This window comes from Ruditapes philippinarum, unplaced genomic scaffold (assembly GCF_026571515.1).
Source record: "Ruditapes philippinarum isolate M1 unplaced genomic scaffold, ASM2657151v2 ctg1740_1_1_1_1, whole genome shotgun sequence".
In the NCBI taxonomy this organism is placed as follows: domain Eukaryota; kingdom Metazoa; phylum Mollusca; class Bivalvia; order Venerida; family Veneridae; genus Ruditapes; species Ruditapes philippinarum.
Window position 1 is genome coordinate 56762 of NW_026851822.1, and position 17976 is coordinate 74737.

The 17976-nt window shown below is 31.4% G+C and overlaps 1 protein-coding gene across 2 annotated transcripts in view; it reads left to right on the forward strand.

Annotated features, from left to right (window-relative positions):
• Nucleotides 1–4725: 4725 nt before the first annotated feature.
• Nucleotides 4726–17976, forward strand: part of LOC132740485 (sestrin-3-like) — a 52945-nt gene continuing 39694 nt past the window's right edge. The window contains exon 1 of one of the 2 annotated variants that reach the window (XM_060728427.1): nt 4726–4755. Coding sequence is in view for 1 of the 2 variants with exons in the window: in XM_060728413.1 (XP_060584396.1) it covers nt 14504–14527 (24 nt within the window). In the remaining variant the exon portion in view is untranslated. Of the gene's footprint in view, nt 4756–14488; nt 14528–17976 lie in introns of those variants that run through there. The other variant, XM_060728413.1, reaches the window with a different exon arrangement.

Here is a 17976-nt window from a genome sequence, read left to right on the forward strand (position 1 = left end):
AATATTTGCAGCATATAAATGCATCTTAAAGACTTCATACAATTTCATGATATAAAATGGTCATGTTGCACCATATATTCAACTATAAAACTTTTAGTATTATTAATGCACTGTACATTTAATATGGCAGTTAAAATGGTAGTGATAAAATGATATTGCACCAAACTATTGCAGCATGATAATGTGCAGTGAAATATTGCAACAGACCATTGTAACCTATGACATTATGTAGTGAAATATTGCCCCAAACTATGTGTATGTGAAGTGAAACATTGCACCAAGTCATTTCCAACATATGGCATTAAGTAATGAAATATTGCACCAAACTATTGCAGCATAAAGACATTAAGTAATGAAATATTGCACCAAACTATTGCAGCATATGACATTATGTAATGAAATATTGCACCAAACTGTTGCAGCATATGACATTATGTAATGAAATATTGCACCAAACTATTGCACATATGACATTAAGTAATGAAATATTGCACCAAACTATTGCAGCATATGTCATTATATAATGAAAATTGCACCAAACTATTGCAGCATTGTGGCAATTAATATATAGTGACATATTGAACCAATCTATTGCAGCATATGTAGTGAAATATTGCACCAAATATTGCAGCATATGATATTATGTAATGAAATATTGCACCAAACTATTGCAGTATATGACATTATATAATGAAATATTGCACCAAACTATTGCAGCATATGACATTATATAATGAAATATTGCACCAAACTATTGCAGCATATGACATTATATAATGAAATATTGCACCAAACTATTGCAGTATATGACATTATATAATGAAATATTGCACCAAACTATTGCAGCATATGACATTATATAATGAAATATTGCACCAAACTATTGCAGCATATGATATTATGTAATGAAATATTGCACCAAACTATTGCAGTATATGACATTATATAATGAAATATTGCACCAAACTATTGCAGCATATGATATTGTGTATTGAAAATTGCACCAAACTATTGCAGCATTGTGGCAATTAATATATAGTGACATATTGAACCAATCTATTGCAGCATATGTAGTGAAATATTGCACCAAACTATTGCAGCATATGATATTATATAATGAAATATTGCACCAAACTATTGCAGCATATGACATTATGTAATGAAATATTGCACCAAACTATTGCAGCATATGACATTATGTAATGAAATATTGCACCAAACTATTGCAGCATATGACATTATGTAATGAAATATTGCACCAAACTATTGCAGCATATGACATTAAGTAATGAAATATTGCACCAAACTGTTGCAGCATATGACATTAAAATATGAAAATTGCACCAAACTATTGCAGCATTGTGGCAATATATATATATAGTGACATATTGAACAAATCTATTGCAGCATATGTAGTGAAATATTGCACCAAACTATTGCAGTATTGTGGCAATATATAGTGAAATATTGCACCAAACTATTGCAGCATTATGTCAATATATAGTGAAATATTGCACCAAACTATTGTAGCATATGACAATATGTAGTGAAATATTGCACCAAACTTTGTGTAGTGCAGTGTGATAATGTGAAGTGAAACATTGCACCAAATCATTTCCAACATATGATATTAAGAAATGAAATATTGCACCAAACTATTGCAGCATATGCCATTATATAATGAAATATTGCACCAAACTATTGCAGCATATGACATTGTGTATTGAACATTGCACCAAACTATTGCAGCATTGTGGCAATTAATATAAAGTGAAATATTGCAGCATTGTGGCAATATATATAGTGAAATATTGCACCAAACTATTGCATCATTATGGCAATATATAGTGAAATATTGCACCAAACTATTGCAGCATTATGGCAATATGTAGTGAAATATTGCACCAATCTATTGCAGCATTATGGCAATATATAGTGAAATATTGCACCAAACTATTGCAGCATTGTGGCAGTTAATATATAGTGACATATGGAACCAATCTATTGCAGCATTTGTAGTGAAATATTGCAACAAACTATTGCAGCATTGTGGCAATATATAGTGAATTATTGCACCAAACTATTGCAGCATTATGGCAATATGTAGTGAAATATTGCACCAATCTATTGCAGCATTGTGGCAATATATAGTGACATACTGCACCAAACTATTGCAGCATATAATTATAGTGAAATATTGCAACAAACTATTGCAGATTGATGTGTAATGAAAAATTTCACCAAACCTTTGCAGCAAGTGACAATATGTAGTGAAATATTGCACCAAACTATTGCAGCAAAATAAAGTACAGTGAAATATTGTATCAAACTATTGCAGCATAATTAAGTGCTGCGAAATATTAAATGCAACTAACTATTGCTGCACTATGTTGTGGAGTGAAATATATTGCACCAGACTATTGCAGTATGTTAAAGTGTAGCTCAGTATTGCATCAAACTATTGCTAATGATATTATTTATTATCAAAAAGTGGCATATTTGTATATGACAGTTAAAAAACTAGGATAAGACAAGTCATAGAACATGATAAAATAGTTGATCTGGAAATCATTTGTTGTGCTGTGGTATAAATACTTAGTTATAATGTATGATTAAGGTAATAAACTAAAGTAACTGGGCAATATTGACATATAGAATTACTAATGGTGATATAACATTTTATATATTAAACAGTTACACAGTTACAGCTGTGAAATATCAATAATGCAACTTTAAGTTTAATACTGAGTTAATAAACAGTTGGCCTAAGGTTCTATGATAATTTAGTTTGATGGAAATCTAGAAATAGATATGAGCTCCTAAATTGAAGAAAATGGGGTAATGGGGATGAATGGTAGGTATGAAGACATATATGAGCTGCGTCACGACAAAACCAACGTAATGCGTTTGCGACCAGCATGGATCCAGACCAGCCTGCGCATCCGCGCTGTCTGATCAGGATCCATGCTGTTCGCTATCAGTTTCTGTGCTTGTTATAGGGTTTGTAAGTGAACAGCATGGATCCTGATCAGACTGCGCGATGCGCAGGCTGGTCTTGATCCATGCTGGTCGCAAACACATTATGTTGGTTTTGTCATGATGCGGCTCAATTATACAGCTAGTAACAGCCATTCTGTAAGAGAGATTGTAAAAAAAGTCACACTGTGTTGCCATGAATGAGTTGGCAAGGTAAGATGTGAGAAAGTTTGCATGTTTCTGCTTGTGCAGTCACAACTGCTGCTTTCAATCATTTCCAAACAGTTTTTTCTCAGAATTAATGTCAAAACATAAGATAAAATAAGCTTGAATACTTTGAAGTAAATTTTTCACCATCCTGATAAACCTTGTCAGGCAAAACAAAACATCTATAACATACTTACATCACTTGAATTTAAAATTGCATAATTTATTTTAATTAAGTTGTTTTGAATTTCCACCTTTTTACCTGTGCATTTTCATCTCCACATCTTTTTATTTCCACTGTAAATTTGATTGCAATGTCTCACAATTAATTAAAGCATATACTGAACATCTTCTGATTGCAACCAGTAGAAGATATGTATCAGTTTTCTCTAAGTTGTATATCCCAGATAATTGAAGATTGAAAGAAAACATTACTTAATTTTAATGATATTTTGGTGGAGCATTATTATAGTTGGGGTCGTCCTTCAGGGCTTTCCATCATCCATCCACCAGTCCAAATCTTTTCCTTCAGTTTTTCCCCACAATGTGGCCATTATACCCCATTTAAAAAAAAAAAAATTTTCATCCCACCCTTTTTAAAAAGACTGCTGATTGAAATAATAAAAGAACGTTAAATTATAAACCCCCAAATAGTTGGGAGGGGAAGGGAATCTTTCTGTTGGGGATCTGCAGTCTGTTTGCAAAAGCACCACAGCAAACATGTCCAGAATCCTTTCCATTTTCTGCCAGCTATAGGTCAAGGTCACACAAGACAATTTTGTGTCCCCCTCTATGATTCCCAAACTCCTTGAAGGATTATCTTCAACTTGGCTCAAATGTACACCACAACAAAGCGACATGCCAAACTTATGCTACCAGTTTGCTGGCTGAAGTTGAAGGTCACACTTAAATGTCAAATGTTAGATATTTTGTGTCTGCTCTATTATATTGTGTGCTGATCTAATTCCTTGCAAAAAAAAGTCAACCAGTGTGGTTGTTTGGGTATTTGTCACTCCTTTGACACAGCTCTTAGGTTATGCATGTTTAAAAAAAAAAAAAAAATAAGAAGAAAACAACAGACAAATAAGTTGTGATGCTGTGAATGTAATTTATTATTGATTGACAGTAAATGTTGAAGACCTAGCTTTTTTTACAGAGAAAATATTATAAAGACAACTTAGAAATTACTATAGTATTTGAAACAAGGTGATAATATATCAGATTTTATAACAATAAGAAATATAAAAAATTACCCTGTTTTGGAAAGGGTAGACATACTCTAGAAAAATTTAAATTTCAGGTGACTAACTGTGAGAAAAAGCAAAATTTTTTTAAGAAGGGTTTGATTGTAAAGATAGGGGGAAGATATTTTGAAAGGCACCAAACAAAACTGTAAAACAAAACAATTTCCCCCGCCCCCAATCTCATAAAAAAATGCAAAATTACTAAAAAAACCCGAAAAATTTTTTGGGGGGAAATGAAACTGTTTCTATTTTCAGAAAAAAAAAAAGGAAAAGGTTTTTAAGATTCCAAGAGCTGAACACTGGGACTTTTTTCATTCCAGAAAAAGAGGTTAGTGTTTTCATAATATTCCAGCACAGTCACTATTGATGATCATACAACTTCTGCAGTGTACTTTTACAAAACTGGAACAACTATGTTCTTAGTTTCTCTTTTCTGGAAGGTGATAGCACATTCCTATGTCATCATTTTTGATTTCAGTACTTCAATATCCATCAGAACAAAAACCTTTAAAAATATGTCTATAAAGTAATCATTTTCTTGAATACTGCCCTAAAGAAATACATGTACTAAAAAGACAAATGTGTACATGTTATATAAATTAAATTTGAACGCCAGCATGGGAAACAACCCTTAAAGTAAGTGACGTTAAGGGCTATTTTCTCATGCCCGCGGTCCTAACTTTTCTTGAATAATTTCAGGTCAGCTCTGTTTCCCTTTAAAAGAAATGGTTGTTTGGGAACTAAATAAAAATGAATTATCTTTTTCAAAATTTGAAAATCATCTTCCATTAGAAATTCTTAGTCCCTTGATTCTTGATGACAATTTATCCTCCATACAAGTGCTTTCAAAATCCAAAGTTTTATTGATACTTCTCATAATATAAAAGTTATGGAACATAATATTTATTTGTTACTTGGCCATTTAAAGAGACTGATAGAAATGCAATAATATAAGGTGGATTACAGTTGTTTCCTAATTTGAAAGACTAATAATTCTCTACCTGGACAGTTGTTGTAAAATATACATGTATAATATTGCTTTACTGTAGAGTTAACCCTTAATCAGTCAAATACACATTTTCTTTTTTTCCACAGTGTTTACCCTCACATTTGTCAAATGTGTCACATAATTATGTATGCCAGGGTATTTAATAAGTGATAATAACTTAAACCACTGGAATGCTTCTTTACCACAATGTTGATTCTTTAACCAACCAAGGATATATTTTGCGTTTTCCACTTTGACTATACCCGTGTGTCGTTATAAAGAACATCAAATTGTCTGATGCTTTATTGTGTCGCCTCTACGGAGTAGTGGCGACATATAGGGATCACTTCCCCGTCGTCTGTCTGTCCGTCCGTCTGTCTGTCCATCTGTCTGTCCGTCCGTCCGTCACAAAACTTGTCCGGACTACTCCTCATAAACTACTGGTGCAATTTCATCCAAACTTTACAGGAATGATAAGTACCAAGTCTAGTTGTGCATATTGTCAGCATTTTCCGGTTCAATGATTTTTGTCAGAGTTATGGCCCTTTAATAATTTTAAAGTTTGTCCGGACTACTTCTCTTATACCACCAATGCAATTTCAATGAAACTTTACAGGATTGATCTGTAGCTCAAGTCCTTGCGCATATTGCACGGGTTTTCTGGTTGAATGATTTTTGGCCGAGTTATGACCCTTTGATAAAAAGGTGTTTTTTTCTGTGTGTTGCCAGATACACAAAAGCTTGTCCGGACTACTCCTCATAAACTACTGGTGCAATTTTATCCAAACTTTACAGGAATGATCAGTACCAAGTCTAGTTGTGTACTGTCCATCTGTCTGTCCGTCTGTCACAAAATTTGTCCCAACATGAAATTGGCCATCATGAGGCGACACATGTGATTACTGATCGCTCTTGTTAATACCAAAACTGGCTTTATGTGCACTTTGCATTAAGTTCATTGATAAGAAATATTTTGTTTTAAGTATTATCCTGACATTGTGATTTTTGTGTGAAGAATAAGTCCGGGCTTTAATAAAACATTTTATTTAGGGATAATTTATAAACGCATTAAATTACCAGTTTGATATAATGACATCATAATTGTCAAACTTGATAATCTCTGTTCACAGTATGTAATACCAGCTGAGAAATTAATTGAATTTTAAATGACACAGTTTGATGTAAATCGCTGGCTCAGCAAAACTTTTCAGGTTGATCAGTGTCAACAATTTTGACATTTTATCCATTTTGGTGAACCCTTTTTAATGACTTTTTTACAGTAGGTAATTGTTCAATCCTAAAGAAAGCATGATAATAAACTAGTTGTGGTATATAGGTTGATATAGGCCGTTCACATATTGACCTTCAAACCCCTGTATTGCATACCCAGTATTCCCTATAAGCCTCTATGAATTGTAACAGTTGCCGCCTCCAACTAAAAGTTAATTAAAATCCTTGCAAATTGATATTGTTTCAAAAATTGATAAAAAAAAAAGAAAGCAAGTATGTTCAGTTGTGAACAGCTTGTAGCTTTTATTCAGGTGAAAGAGTACATGTAGAAGTTAAAAGACATATTTACACTTAATGGAAAAATTCATTTACCCCAGTAACCTTGTTATAAGTCGGTAAGTATTTCGTTTCCTCTCTCACAACTATAAGTTTATACAATATATTATGAAATGATTAAGAAATTTAAGTACAATAGTGAAGAGGTTTTAACTGTGGTAATTTATTGGCACAATTGCTAGATTAAGACGCATATGATTTGACCATAATTTTTTTTATGCAGCCTTTGTATTGATAAAAATCATAACGCAAAATTATGAAATACAAATGTACTTTCTAAAAGCCGGGTAACATAGACCACGGGTAATATTGCCCACATGTTACGGTCGGTCTTTACGGAAGATCTTATGTTATTGATTAAAGTATGTGTATGGTCAAAGCCAATTAGAGACTTCTGTCCGCTTTAAATTGGTCAGTTGATCAAATTAAAAAAATGGTCAAGCTACTGTAAATGTTTGTTAGGATTATATTTCTGACCTGACCAATTTAAGTATGATTGTTTACTTGACTTTTTATAGAGGGAGTGTAAGCGATATAGGAAATGTTTGGCATTAGTTGAATATTTTCTAAAGAACAAATGGAAGAAATGATGACAAGATGATATGGATATTTTACCATCATAAAAGATTTAATGATTATGTACATTCATGTTTATAAGTTAGTTGCGATGTATTATAATTGTTATATTTCCCTTTGTGATTAGAATAAGACAATAAGTTTAATATGCAAACTCTTAAGATCTACACTGTTGTGGATGTACTTGTCTTTTCAAGGCCAAACTCTTATCATATGATAATTTAGAATCTCAGGCATTATTATGTGAATTCCCATATGAAGTAACCAGAAAAAAATGTGTATGTGCCAAAATCCGATACACCCATCATTATGAAGCCCCAATAAATATTTCAATTTTTAAAGAAAATACAAATGTAGGTGATTATCATTAACAACCTTAACTTGCTGAATTTGACTGTATCAAATTTGCCCTCTGCAGCTTCAAAGTTTAAGGGATTTCAATTTATTTCAAAGTACAAAAATTGACACACCAACAGTAAATAGCATGCAGCCCTGCAGTCTAGTAATTTTGTTCTACAAAAAGTACCAGTTTAATGGTTATAAAAGTGATGTGTAAAATTGACAAACTGACCAGGTTACTTATGGCTGTGTTGTTTACATTATTAATCAATGTTACCAGAGTAAATATTTTCAGAAGCAGCTTTCACCATAGGTTAACTGACATCTGTTATGTAACAAAACACCTCTGGAAACAGCATTAACTTACATTAAAGAAAGCAACTATTCCCGGCAGACATTAATGAGAGCCTTGCATACTTTGATCATACGCAATTTACCCCAATTAAGTAAATGAACACTGAAAAAGAAACAGGAAAATCCCCCCTCACTAATGGTAATATCTGGACACAGTACAGTGTTTTGATGAGGGCAAGATAAAGGAGATGAATGATTGATTAATGACAGTAACAGATACATGTAGATTGATTAAACATGTCATATACCAATTAACTTAGACATAGTCCAAATCTGTCACCAGAAAAACATTCACTTATTCATCAACCTGGGATATTACTTTAAGTTAGAAGTTTTTTAGTGTACTGCATACATTATTTTTGTATCTTTATATGATAAAAAAAAACTGCCATGTCAGCAGATTTAATAGACTATACTTCTTACATATGAAGCCATTTACTGAGCTGTTATTTTTTGTGTGGAAAAAAGTGCCTTTTTTGTAACTAGGTTATGTTGTTTGGTGCAAAATACTGAATACCAGTAATTTATAAAGGTTGTACATAAATTATGTTTATATATTTGTCTCCTTTAGCTTTTTGTTTCATTTAGGTTTGAATGTCGTGCAAACACTGTAAAGGTCATATAGACAATTTTTAGCTCGATTTTTTTTTTTTTTTTTTTAAAAAGTAGAGGTATTGTTATAAAAAAAAAGTAGAGGTATTGTTATAGTCAGGTCGGCGTTGCCGTTGCCGTTGCCGTTGCCGTCCGAAAACTTGTACCTGGATCATAACTTTTTTATTTCTTGGTGTATTGTCTTCATACTTGGCCACAACAACCCTTAGGGAACAAGACCTTTCAGTAGACCACACTAACCTTGACCTTCATCCATAAATGACCTTGACCTTCAAGGTAAAAAGTCCAATTTGCTTGTTCATGCTGTTATTGGCTGTAACTTTGTTATTTTTGAATGGATTGTCTTCAAACTTGAACATAATAATCTTCAAGGATATCCCTTAAAAATAACCAGTCAGACCTTGACATTCACTCATCATCAATGACCTTGACTTTGAAGGTCAAATTATTGAAATTTTCATTTTTTTGGCTATTATTGGCTGTAACTTTGTTATTTTGAATGGATTGTCTTCAAACTTGAAACATAATAATCTTCAAAGATAACTGTAAAAAATATACCGAAAGACCTTGACCTTCACTCATTAATGACATTGTCTTTGAAGGTCAAATTATTGAAATTTTCATTGTTTTGGCGGTAACTGACTGTAACTTTGCTATTTTTGAAGGGATAAACTTCATATTATAACAGAACATTCTTAAGGACCAGACCTTGTTGTTTATCAAACCCAAATTTGCTTGGCTCTTTAAATGACCTTGACCTTGAAGGTTATATTACTGAATTTTCTCAGATTGTGCATTTATTGGTGTGTGTGTATGTATAGTATATGTATTATATATATAATATAAATGTGTGTGTGTGTGTGTATATTATATAGTTATATATATATTATATATATATCAAAATAGATATATTATATATATATATATCAAATAGATATATAACATACATTAATATATATATATATATATATATATATCAAAATATATATATATATATATATTATTATATCAAATATATATACATATATATATACACATATATATACATATATATATATATATATACATACATATATAATATTATATATGCATGTATATATATATATATACACACACACACCATATATATATATATATATATATATAAATTGCGTCATTTTTTCTATTTTTAGAAATTGCATCATTTTTTTCTATTTTTAGAAATTGCGTCATTTTTTTCTATTTTTAGAAATTGCGTCATTGTTGCTATTTTTAGAAATAGCTTAATTTTTTTTTCTTATTTTTTAGAAATTGCGTCATTTTTTTCTATTTTTAGAAAGTTGTCATTTTTTTCTATTTTTAGAAATTGCGTCATTGTTTGCTATTTTTAGAAATTGCGTCATTTTTTCTATTTTTAGAAATTGCGTCATTTTTTTCTATTTTTAGAAATTGCGTCATTGTTGCTATTTTTAGAATTTGTTTGCTATTTTTAGAAAATTGCGTCATTGTTTCTATTTTTTAGAAATTGCGTCATTGTTGCTATTTTTAGAATTTGTTGCTGTTTTTAGAAATTGCGTCATTGTTTCTATTTTTAGAAATTGCGTCATTGTTGCTATTTTTATAGAAATTGGCGTCATTTTTTTATTTTTAGAAATTATGTCATTTTTTTGTATTTTTAGAATTGCGTCATTTTTTCTATTTTAGAAATTGCGTCATGTTGCTATTTTATAGGAATTGCGTACTGTTGCTATTTTTAGAAATATGCTTAATGTTTCTATTTATATATATACAAAATATATAAAGAAAACTAATGTGACAAGACAGACCAACTAAATTTATAAAAAGGAAACGTTAATATATGTTCAAACCTTTCTATGTTTGCGTTTAGAAAAAGTAAAAAGTCGAGCGTTGCCCCCGCCCGGCGGTGGCTCTTGTTAGCTTTACTGATGGAGGAAGACCTAAGAGAAAGACCTCTGTGCATAATGTCAGGCACAAGTAGGCACTTGAGCAGGTTAAGGTGGTTACCATTATATTGCATTGATCAATATTCAGTTAAAATTTCGAAAATATGAAGTTATTATTCAGAACAGAATAAAAGTTATAAAGGACTTTATCAGCTTATTGCTCATCCGAAACATAATTCTTTTTAGTTTCAAGGTCATCAATATATGTTGTAATTATTGCCAAGTCCAAATTACAATTTTACCCTAATGATAAGAAATGATTACTGTAGGTATAAAATATAGCACTTATATATGGATTGTACAAAGTGCATAAAGTTTTAGAATAATATAAGCTGACTGACCTTGCTTTATTATATTCTTGTCTTGATTTAAGACTTTTTTACAGACTTTATAGTCTGAGTGACAGCCCTTTGTTAGAGTTTCAACAAGATTTTGAAGATGATTTTATACTATACACTGCAGGAAAAAAATAGTCCTATTTATGTATTGTAGCAAAATATTTTGGGCGTAAGACATTATCAAAATACTAAAAATAAATCTGCCATCCTTCAGTGGTTATATCAGTTAAATAATTCCAGGTGAACTAATTCTACCATTATAACAGTAAGACAAAAAAAGCAACATGAAAAACATAGGTAGTCATTTATTTTTGCGTTTGTGCGTACTATTGTTGAATGTCTGACGGGGTGATACACTGTTCTCTGTTGCCAAAAGTATTTTCTTGTGACGTAAAGTGAGACCTTTCCGCAGCTGTAATCGTGTAAACAAGGTTAGAAAGGACAAGTAAATTTCAGTTACGCTGATTTTAATGACAAGTATAACACTTAACATTGGTCTAAATGGATGATAGACATCAATTTCAAGGTTTTTAAATCAGTTTTGCGATGTAATTTGTTGTAATATAGTTAAATTTCTGATCCCCGTTCTCTCTTTTCTCTGACAATGGATAATTTAATGGGAGATTAATGTAAAAGTAGCTTTTACAACAACAAACAAATTTCTTATATGTGACTTAAGATTCCTAAATCGTAAAATAAAAACCATGGCTTGTTTGACTTTGGAATCCCGTTTTTTCCTTTGTCGTGTTAATGTCTTTAAACTAAATGACATTGTTGCATGGAGACATTTCTTTTGTTATATTTGCACAGGACATTCAATTTTTTCATCGGTAAATAATTTACTTAGTTTTTGCACAAAATTAAGATGATGTTGAAAATGCTAATTGTCAAGAGTGTTGATACTGTTTTCTTACAAACTGTTATATAATTATACATGTTTAGTTGTTGTTGTTTTTTTTACATTTTACTTAACGTCTGAACTATTTTAAATTTTCTTCAATCATTCTGTCACTGACTGTATAATTATCTTCATTGAACATCGCCCTTCCTTGTTGATCTTTTTTTTCATATTGTATGAACATGTGGTGTATCTAAGACTACCTTTAGCCTATTGTCTGTAACAGACGCTACCCATGCGACCAGTGCATGCAGACCAAGCTGAGCCTGCACATCCACATGATCTAATTGTCTACATAGTTCGCTTTTTAGTCTGTATATATTTTGAAATTTTACCTAAAATGATGAATGGTTTTGTCCAGTTTAGAGATAGATGAGACAGTGCGAGATATTTACTATGGTATGAGTTAAACATCTTTGAATTTGAAATATCCCAAAAATTGTTTAAGTTGTGACATTGTAAATTTATGAGATTTTGGGGTTCAGACATTAAAGTTATGATTATTAATGAGTAGCAAACACTCTAGTCCTGAAAACTTTATAAGGCATTAGCACTGATTAGATGAATTAAGACTGTTTCATTAAACTAGTTCATTTAACTTCAAATGGAACCAATAGTGTTGTAAAATAGACCAATTAATGTGGACAGCAATTTTCTGTACTCTTTGGATCAGAGGTCAGTGGTTATATAGTGTATAAGTAAAGGTTTCTTTAATATAGGTTCAATTTTCTCTAATCTTAGGTGACAATTTAATGGCCATTTATTATGAAATGTCTAACAGTAATTGCCCCTGTATGTGATTATTGCTGTAACCAAACCTTCACCAGTAATTACCAAGTTATTGTGTTGGATGTAACTGGAGATATACAAAATCCCCAAAGTTGTCATTATGCCACTTTTAATCTAAGCCTTATAAGGCAACAAACCTATCTTTGAGATTTGCAGTATGGTCATATTTAAAATAAGTTTGCTTGGTTATAACTAAATTCATACATATTTCTACATTCTACATTGGATGCTTTAACCATTTAGGTTGAGCGTTCAATCCAAATATCAAAAATGTAGAAACTTTAATCTGATTAAATATATAAATTATAATGCAGCTGTATATAAGGATCTGAACATTACCTACAGAAGGCCCCTTCTTGTGAGTTTTAGTCAGTAAATTTACATTCTTGAAAAGTAAATCTTTTTTCTTTGAATTTTTTGTTTGGTAAATCAAAATTACATAAATATAATTTTGATGTATAAAATTTTAACATGCTTATAATGGGGGTACAAAAATGTAAGCATCCATTCTGTTTTGGTTGATAACTCTGTAAACCAACTCATACCAAAAATGATAGAATTAGTTGCCATTGTCCCACAGAAAGTACATTTGAGAGAGCTGTATGTAATGTTTATAATTTATTTTTTTCCAACACAAAATCAATGACATGTCTGACTTCCACGGATGATGATTTTGTCCGGTGTCTAACTTAATGAATGTTTTGAATGACTAGTTGAAAATAGTTCTTCATAAAATCCAAATGAGATTGCAGAGAAAAAAGTTAGTGACGCTCAGATTTTTATGCAAAACATCAAAAGGATCTGACTTTTATTTGTACCAGTCTGCAGGGTTGTTGCAATTATTCTTCCTTCTTAACTAATCAGGGAAAGTAGACTCTGATTCACTTGCAGACATGACAGATTTTACCAAAACAAAGATTACCATTAACTTGTACAAGGAATTCAAAATATTGAAAAAGATTGGCTTTCAGTTGTATTTAAGAAAACATAAAAGGGCTTTTTTAATTATTTTTTTAACAATTTTTTCTGCATTGCACCTTAATCTATGATAAATGAAACTTGTTTCCATAGCTATTTTTAATAGTCTTGCATAGTTTAGTTAAATTTAGGTTCATAATAACCAATGGTAAAAACTTTTGTTACCACCTCTGTGGTCGAGGGGTTCAGAGTCAATTTCGATGACTTCTAATCCAGTTACCTCTCTGAAGTGGGTTCGATCTGTGGGAGATGCTTTGGTAGTTTAGTGCGGAGGAAGGTAGTCTAGTACTGGTGTAACTGAGACTCCAGGAACGATGGTTAGGAAACAACCTGCCTATTACTGAAATTGTAACTGTTGGGAAAAGGCGTAAAATGAAACAAACAAACAAACAAAGACTTTTGTTGAGAAGTGGAGTAGTATTTTACATTGTGCTAGTTCAAGAAATCATTCGCTTAATAACAATTAACAACATTTTGTATGGCAACATTTGCTGAGTAACATTTAAAAAGATTACAAATTGTCAGTTTGTTTGAAGGAACTTTTTTGCATGTAGTGAAATATTGAGCTGTTTTGACATTTCATTTTTCATAATGTTTAAAGTGTGGGCACATCTGTTTTGTTTTGTCTTAAATGTCTCCTGGTACGAGGTTGCAACAAAGTTTGTTTTATGTTTATTTTGTTATAATTGTTTAAAATGAAATCAAGGAATTCTCATAATGTAAGTCTTTATTATATAATCATTATTTGAATAAGAAGAGATTGATAATGGAATGATTAATGTAAATGTCCCATGTGTTTAGGTGTACTAAAACTGTTTTGGCAAATTTGCAAGCTCAGCATGGATCTTTGAATTCTTTTTACATGGGATCAGTAAGTAGATGTTAACATAAGATTTCAATGTGATAGGAATTCAAATTGAAACAATGAGATTATATGAGAGTAAAGATTACCATTAGGGAGATACTTATAAACTAAGATTTAAGTAAAGCCTAGGTCACATCAGTATAACAGGTATTACGACTTTATCCTGTCGGGGTAATGCAAAGTATTGTTTTTACACGAAACTAAAAATATGTTGTAGGTGTCAAAAACCCGAAGCACAGATCTGAAAAAACTGGTCACCATTTTGCATGTATTTAATACATATTAGTCCTGCGTTGAACATCCAAATTATGACCCTGCACAATTCAACACAGATTTTATGATGTTTTTGAAGGACTTATCCTCTGTTGATGTATATCATCCTGCTAATGGATTGATGGGCTTGCTTCAACTAGAACTGTGTCATTATATCATCATCACCTTAGTGCTGTAACAAATTGTTAACTCTTATAAAGATTCATTAAGAGATAACCTGTGACTGTACTAAGGTGACAATGTATACTGACTGGTACATGGAGCTAGGACTACCATGACACACACTGTGCCCTTTGATTTCATACAGTACATAAAGTATAAAATATAAATATGCCACCGAAATCAGCTCTGAAGTGTGATAAATCCCTGTATTAGAAAACATGTCAAGGAGGTACCTGTTGATTTTGGTGCTGCAGACTTTTGTATAATATATTAGCAAAGTAAAGATTATGCTAATATAACATCTAATTTAGAATTGTTGAAATGCAAGGCTCATTATACCGGTAAGTAATTGTACTCTAGTTGTATTAGGACAGGCACTAATGTGAAGGGTAGAGAAAGTATCCCAGATCAAGGCAAGGCAGACATACCCAGTTATGTCAATTTTTGGACAAAGTTTTCAAGATATTGGTCATGGCACACTACACAGATCAACAAACTTAAAAAATTCCTACATCTCGATGTGACCAAGCCTTAAGGAAAGTTATTTGTGTCCTTCATGGAATGAAAAACATATTAAGTGTACTGTCAGACTGATATATTGAGTAACTGTTGGGTGCCCACTTTCTCTACCAAGTTTAAGTATTTCCATATTGACGTCACAAAATTTAGTTATGAACAGGTTCAAAATGTCATTGAGCAGAACAAAATTGAATTGTACACAAAAATTTGTAGGGTCAAGAGTTTTTCATATCGGGTTGAAAACTCAAAATATTTGTTTGTTTCATCTACAAAAATTGGGCATTTATTTATTTTCACCAAAACACAGAATATTTTTAAGACCCCAGTGGTTATGATTTTAATTGTCATTTATTAAGAGTTTGATTACCAAAAAATGTCTTTCTATTTATGGTCATCTTCAAAATTTCATTACAATTTGATAACTTGTTATTTAAGTTGAAATTGGCTTGATTATTTTGTTTAACCTTGACCATTACCTGTATGTTACTATAATTGTATAATGTGGAAAAACTGTCGGGTCCAAACCTTATTAATATTTAAATGAATCTGAATTATTTCATGATGTTTTAAAATATCTTTCCTTATTTAATTCAAGGTTGGAGTTAATGTAACCTGACGACAATTTCGTCATGTCAAAATATAAAGTTATGACATGATCTTAACAGATACTTTATGGGTTTTTTAACCTTCTTAAAGGCCGTCTGCTTTTCAACTTTGTCTATTCAAATGTGTATAATTATATGAATATCTTATGTTAAATATGTTATGTTAATAGAAATTTTTTAGTAAAGAACATTGGCCCAGATAGTATGGTGTGATGCATAATTTCAACCTTGTGGGGATGCTGTATTAATTAGCATATGCTGATTTTCATTAGGCGGAAAAATAAAATATTTTTTATGTTAAAAAGCTCAGTCAGGTTAAAGACTTATGAAAGGCACCCATAATCATAATTCATGTACTTCCAGCATTTCAGTTAAATGTTTTTATGATTTAAGTCCTACATTGAGGGAATATAAGTTTGTTACATGTATAAAAATATAAATATTACATTTCCAAAAGTTTCACAATTTGAAATGCCACTCGGAATAGTGTGAAATTACAAAAAGAGGAAATTACAAGAAAAGCGAAGCAATAAAAAAGTAAAAAAAACACTGATGATATTTATAATGAAGCCTAAAAATATTTTATGATGAAAAACAATATTATTTATATGACTACACAATTGACAGAATGAGTAAGATGTTTTCTAGGTGATTTCTCAGAGATATTAATCTATTGATGAATTTAAATTAATGTAGTCAAGCTGTTGCAGGTGATCTAAAAAATGTTAAATGTTACATGACGAAACAGTATGATATAAATATTCATTTAAGATATGTTAAGTACAAAATGGTTACTAAGGTGAATGACTCGTGCAATGGTGGTGATAGTGATTACTGGTAGCCCATTTGGTATTACCCTGCTCCACAAGTCAGTCATATCAGTTAATTGTTACTTGTTTTATTTTTTATGGGCATCCCTTCATAGGCATAAAGCACCAATACTCCAACTTATAGCTGGTTTCCTTCTCTCTAGGCACTTTGTCATTTTTCAGAGAAAAAGAAAGGACATGCTGAGCTGTTGGCTGTCCCTGGTGTGCTGGCATTTTTGGTCCAAAATTACACTGGGCCTGCCCAATTCCCAATCTCTTTTGGCACTTTGTCATTTGTTCAGAGAAAAAGAAATGACTCTGAGCCAGAGACCACTTAATGTACAAAGTCCGAGAACTTGTAATCAGATTTCACATATTGACTCTAAAACTACATATTTCATGGTCCATTGCAGCTTATTATAAGTAACAATATCTGACTATAAATTGTTAATGACTAAATTTCCTATCATTTTATGTACCCATACTGACATTTTAATTTCCTTGTACCTAAAGTTTGTATCAAATTATCTTTTAATGTAACCAAACAAATGTATGATTAAAAATTTATATGTGAATTAAATAATTGTTTTTTGCTGTTGCTGATAACATGCTAAGATCATATTGAAAAAAATACAAGAAAAATAGGGAGAATTTTGATTTATTTTCTGTATATATTAATATTAATTAAAAATCATCATTTTAACTTAATTGATTATATCATATTTGTACAATGTATATTCTGAGGTGTGGCGCTCACCTGACACGGCTTTATGATCATGATGTTGAAGTATATCAGTCTGTATAAGATAAAAATCAATCTCTTACACGCCCATGTGAATAATATATGAGCCGCGTCAGGACAAAACCAACATAGAGCGTTTGCGACCAGCATGGATCCAGACCAGCGTGCCCGGATGCGCAGTCTGATCAGGATC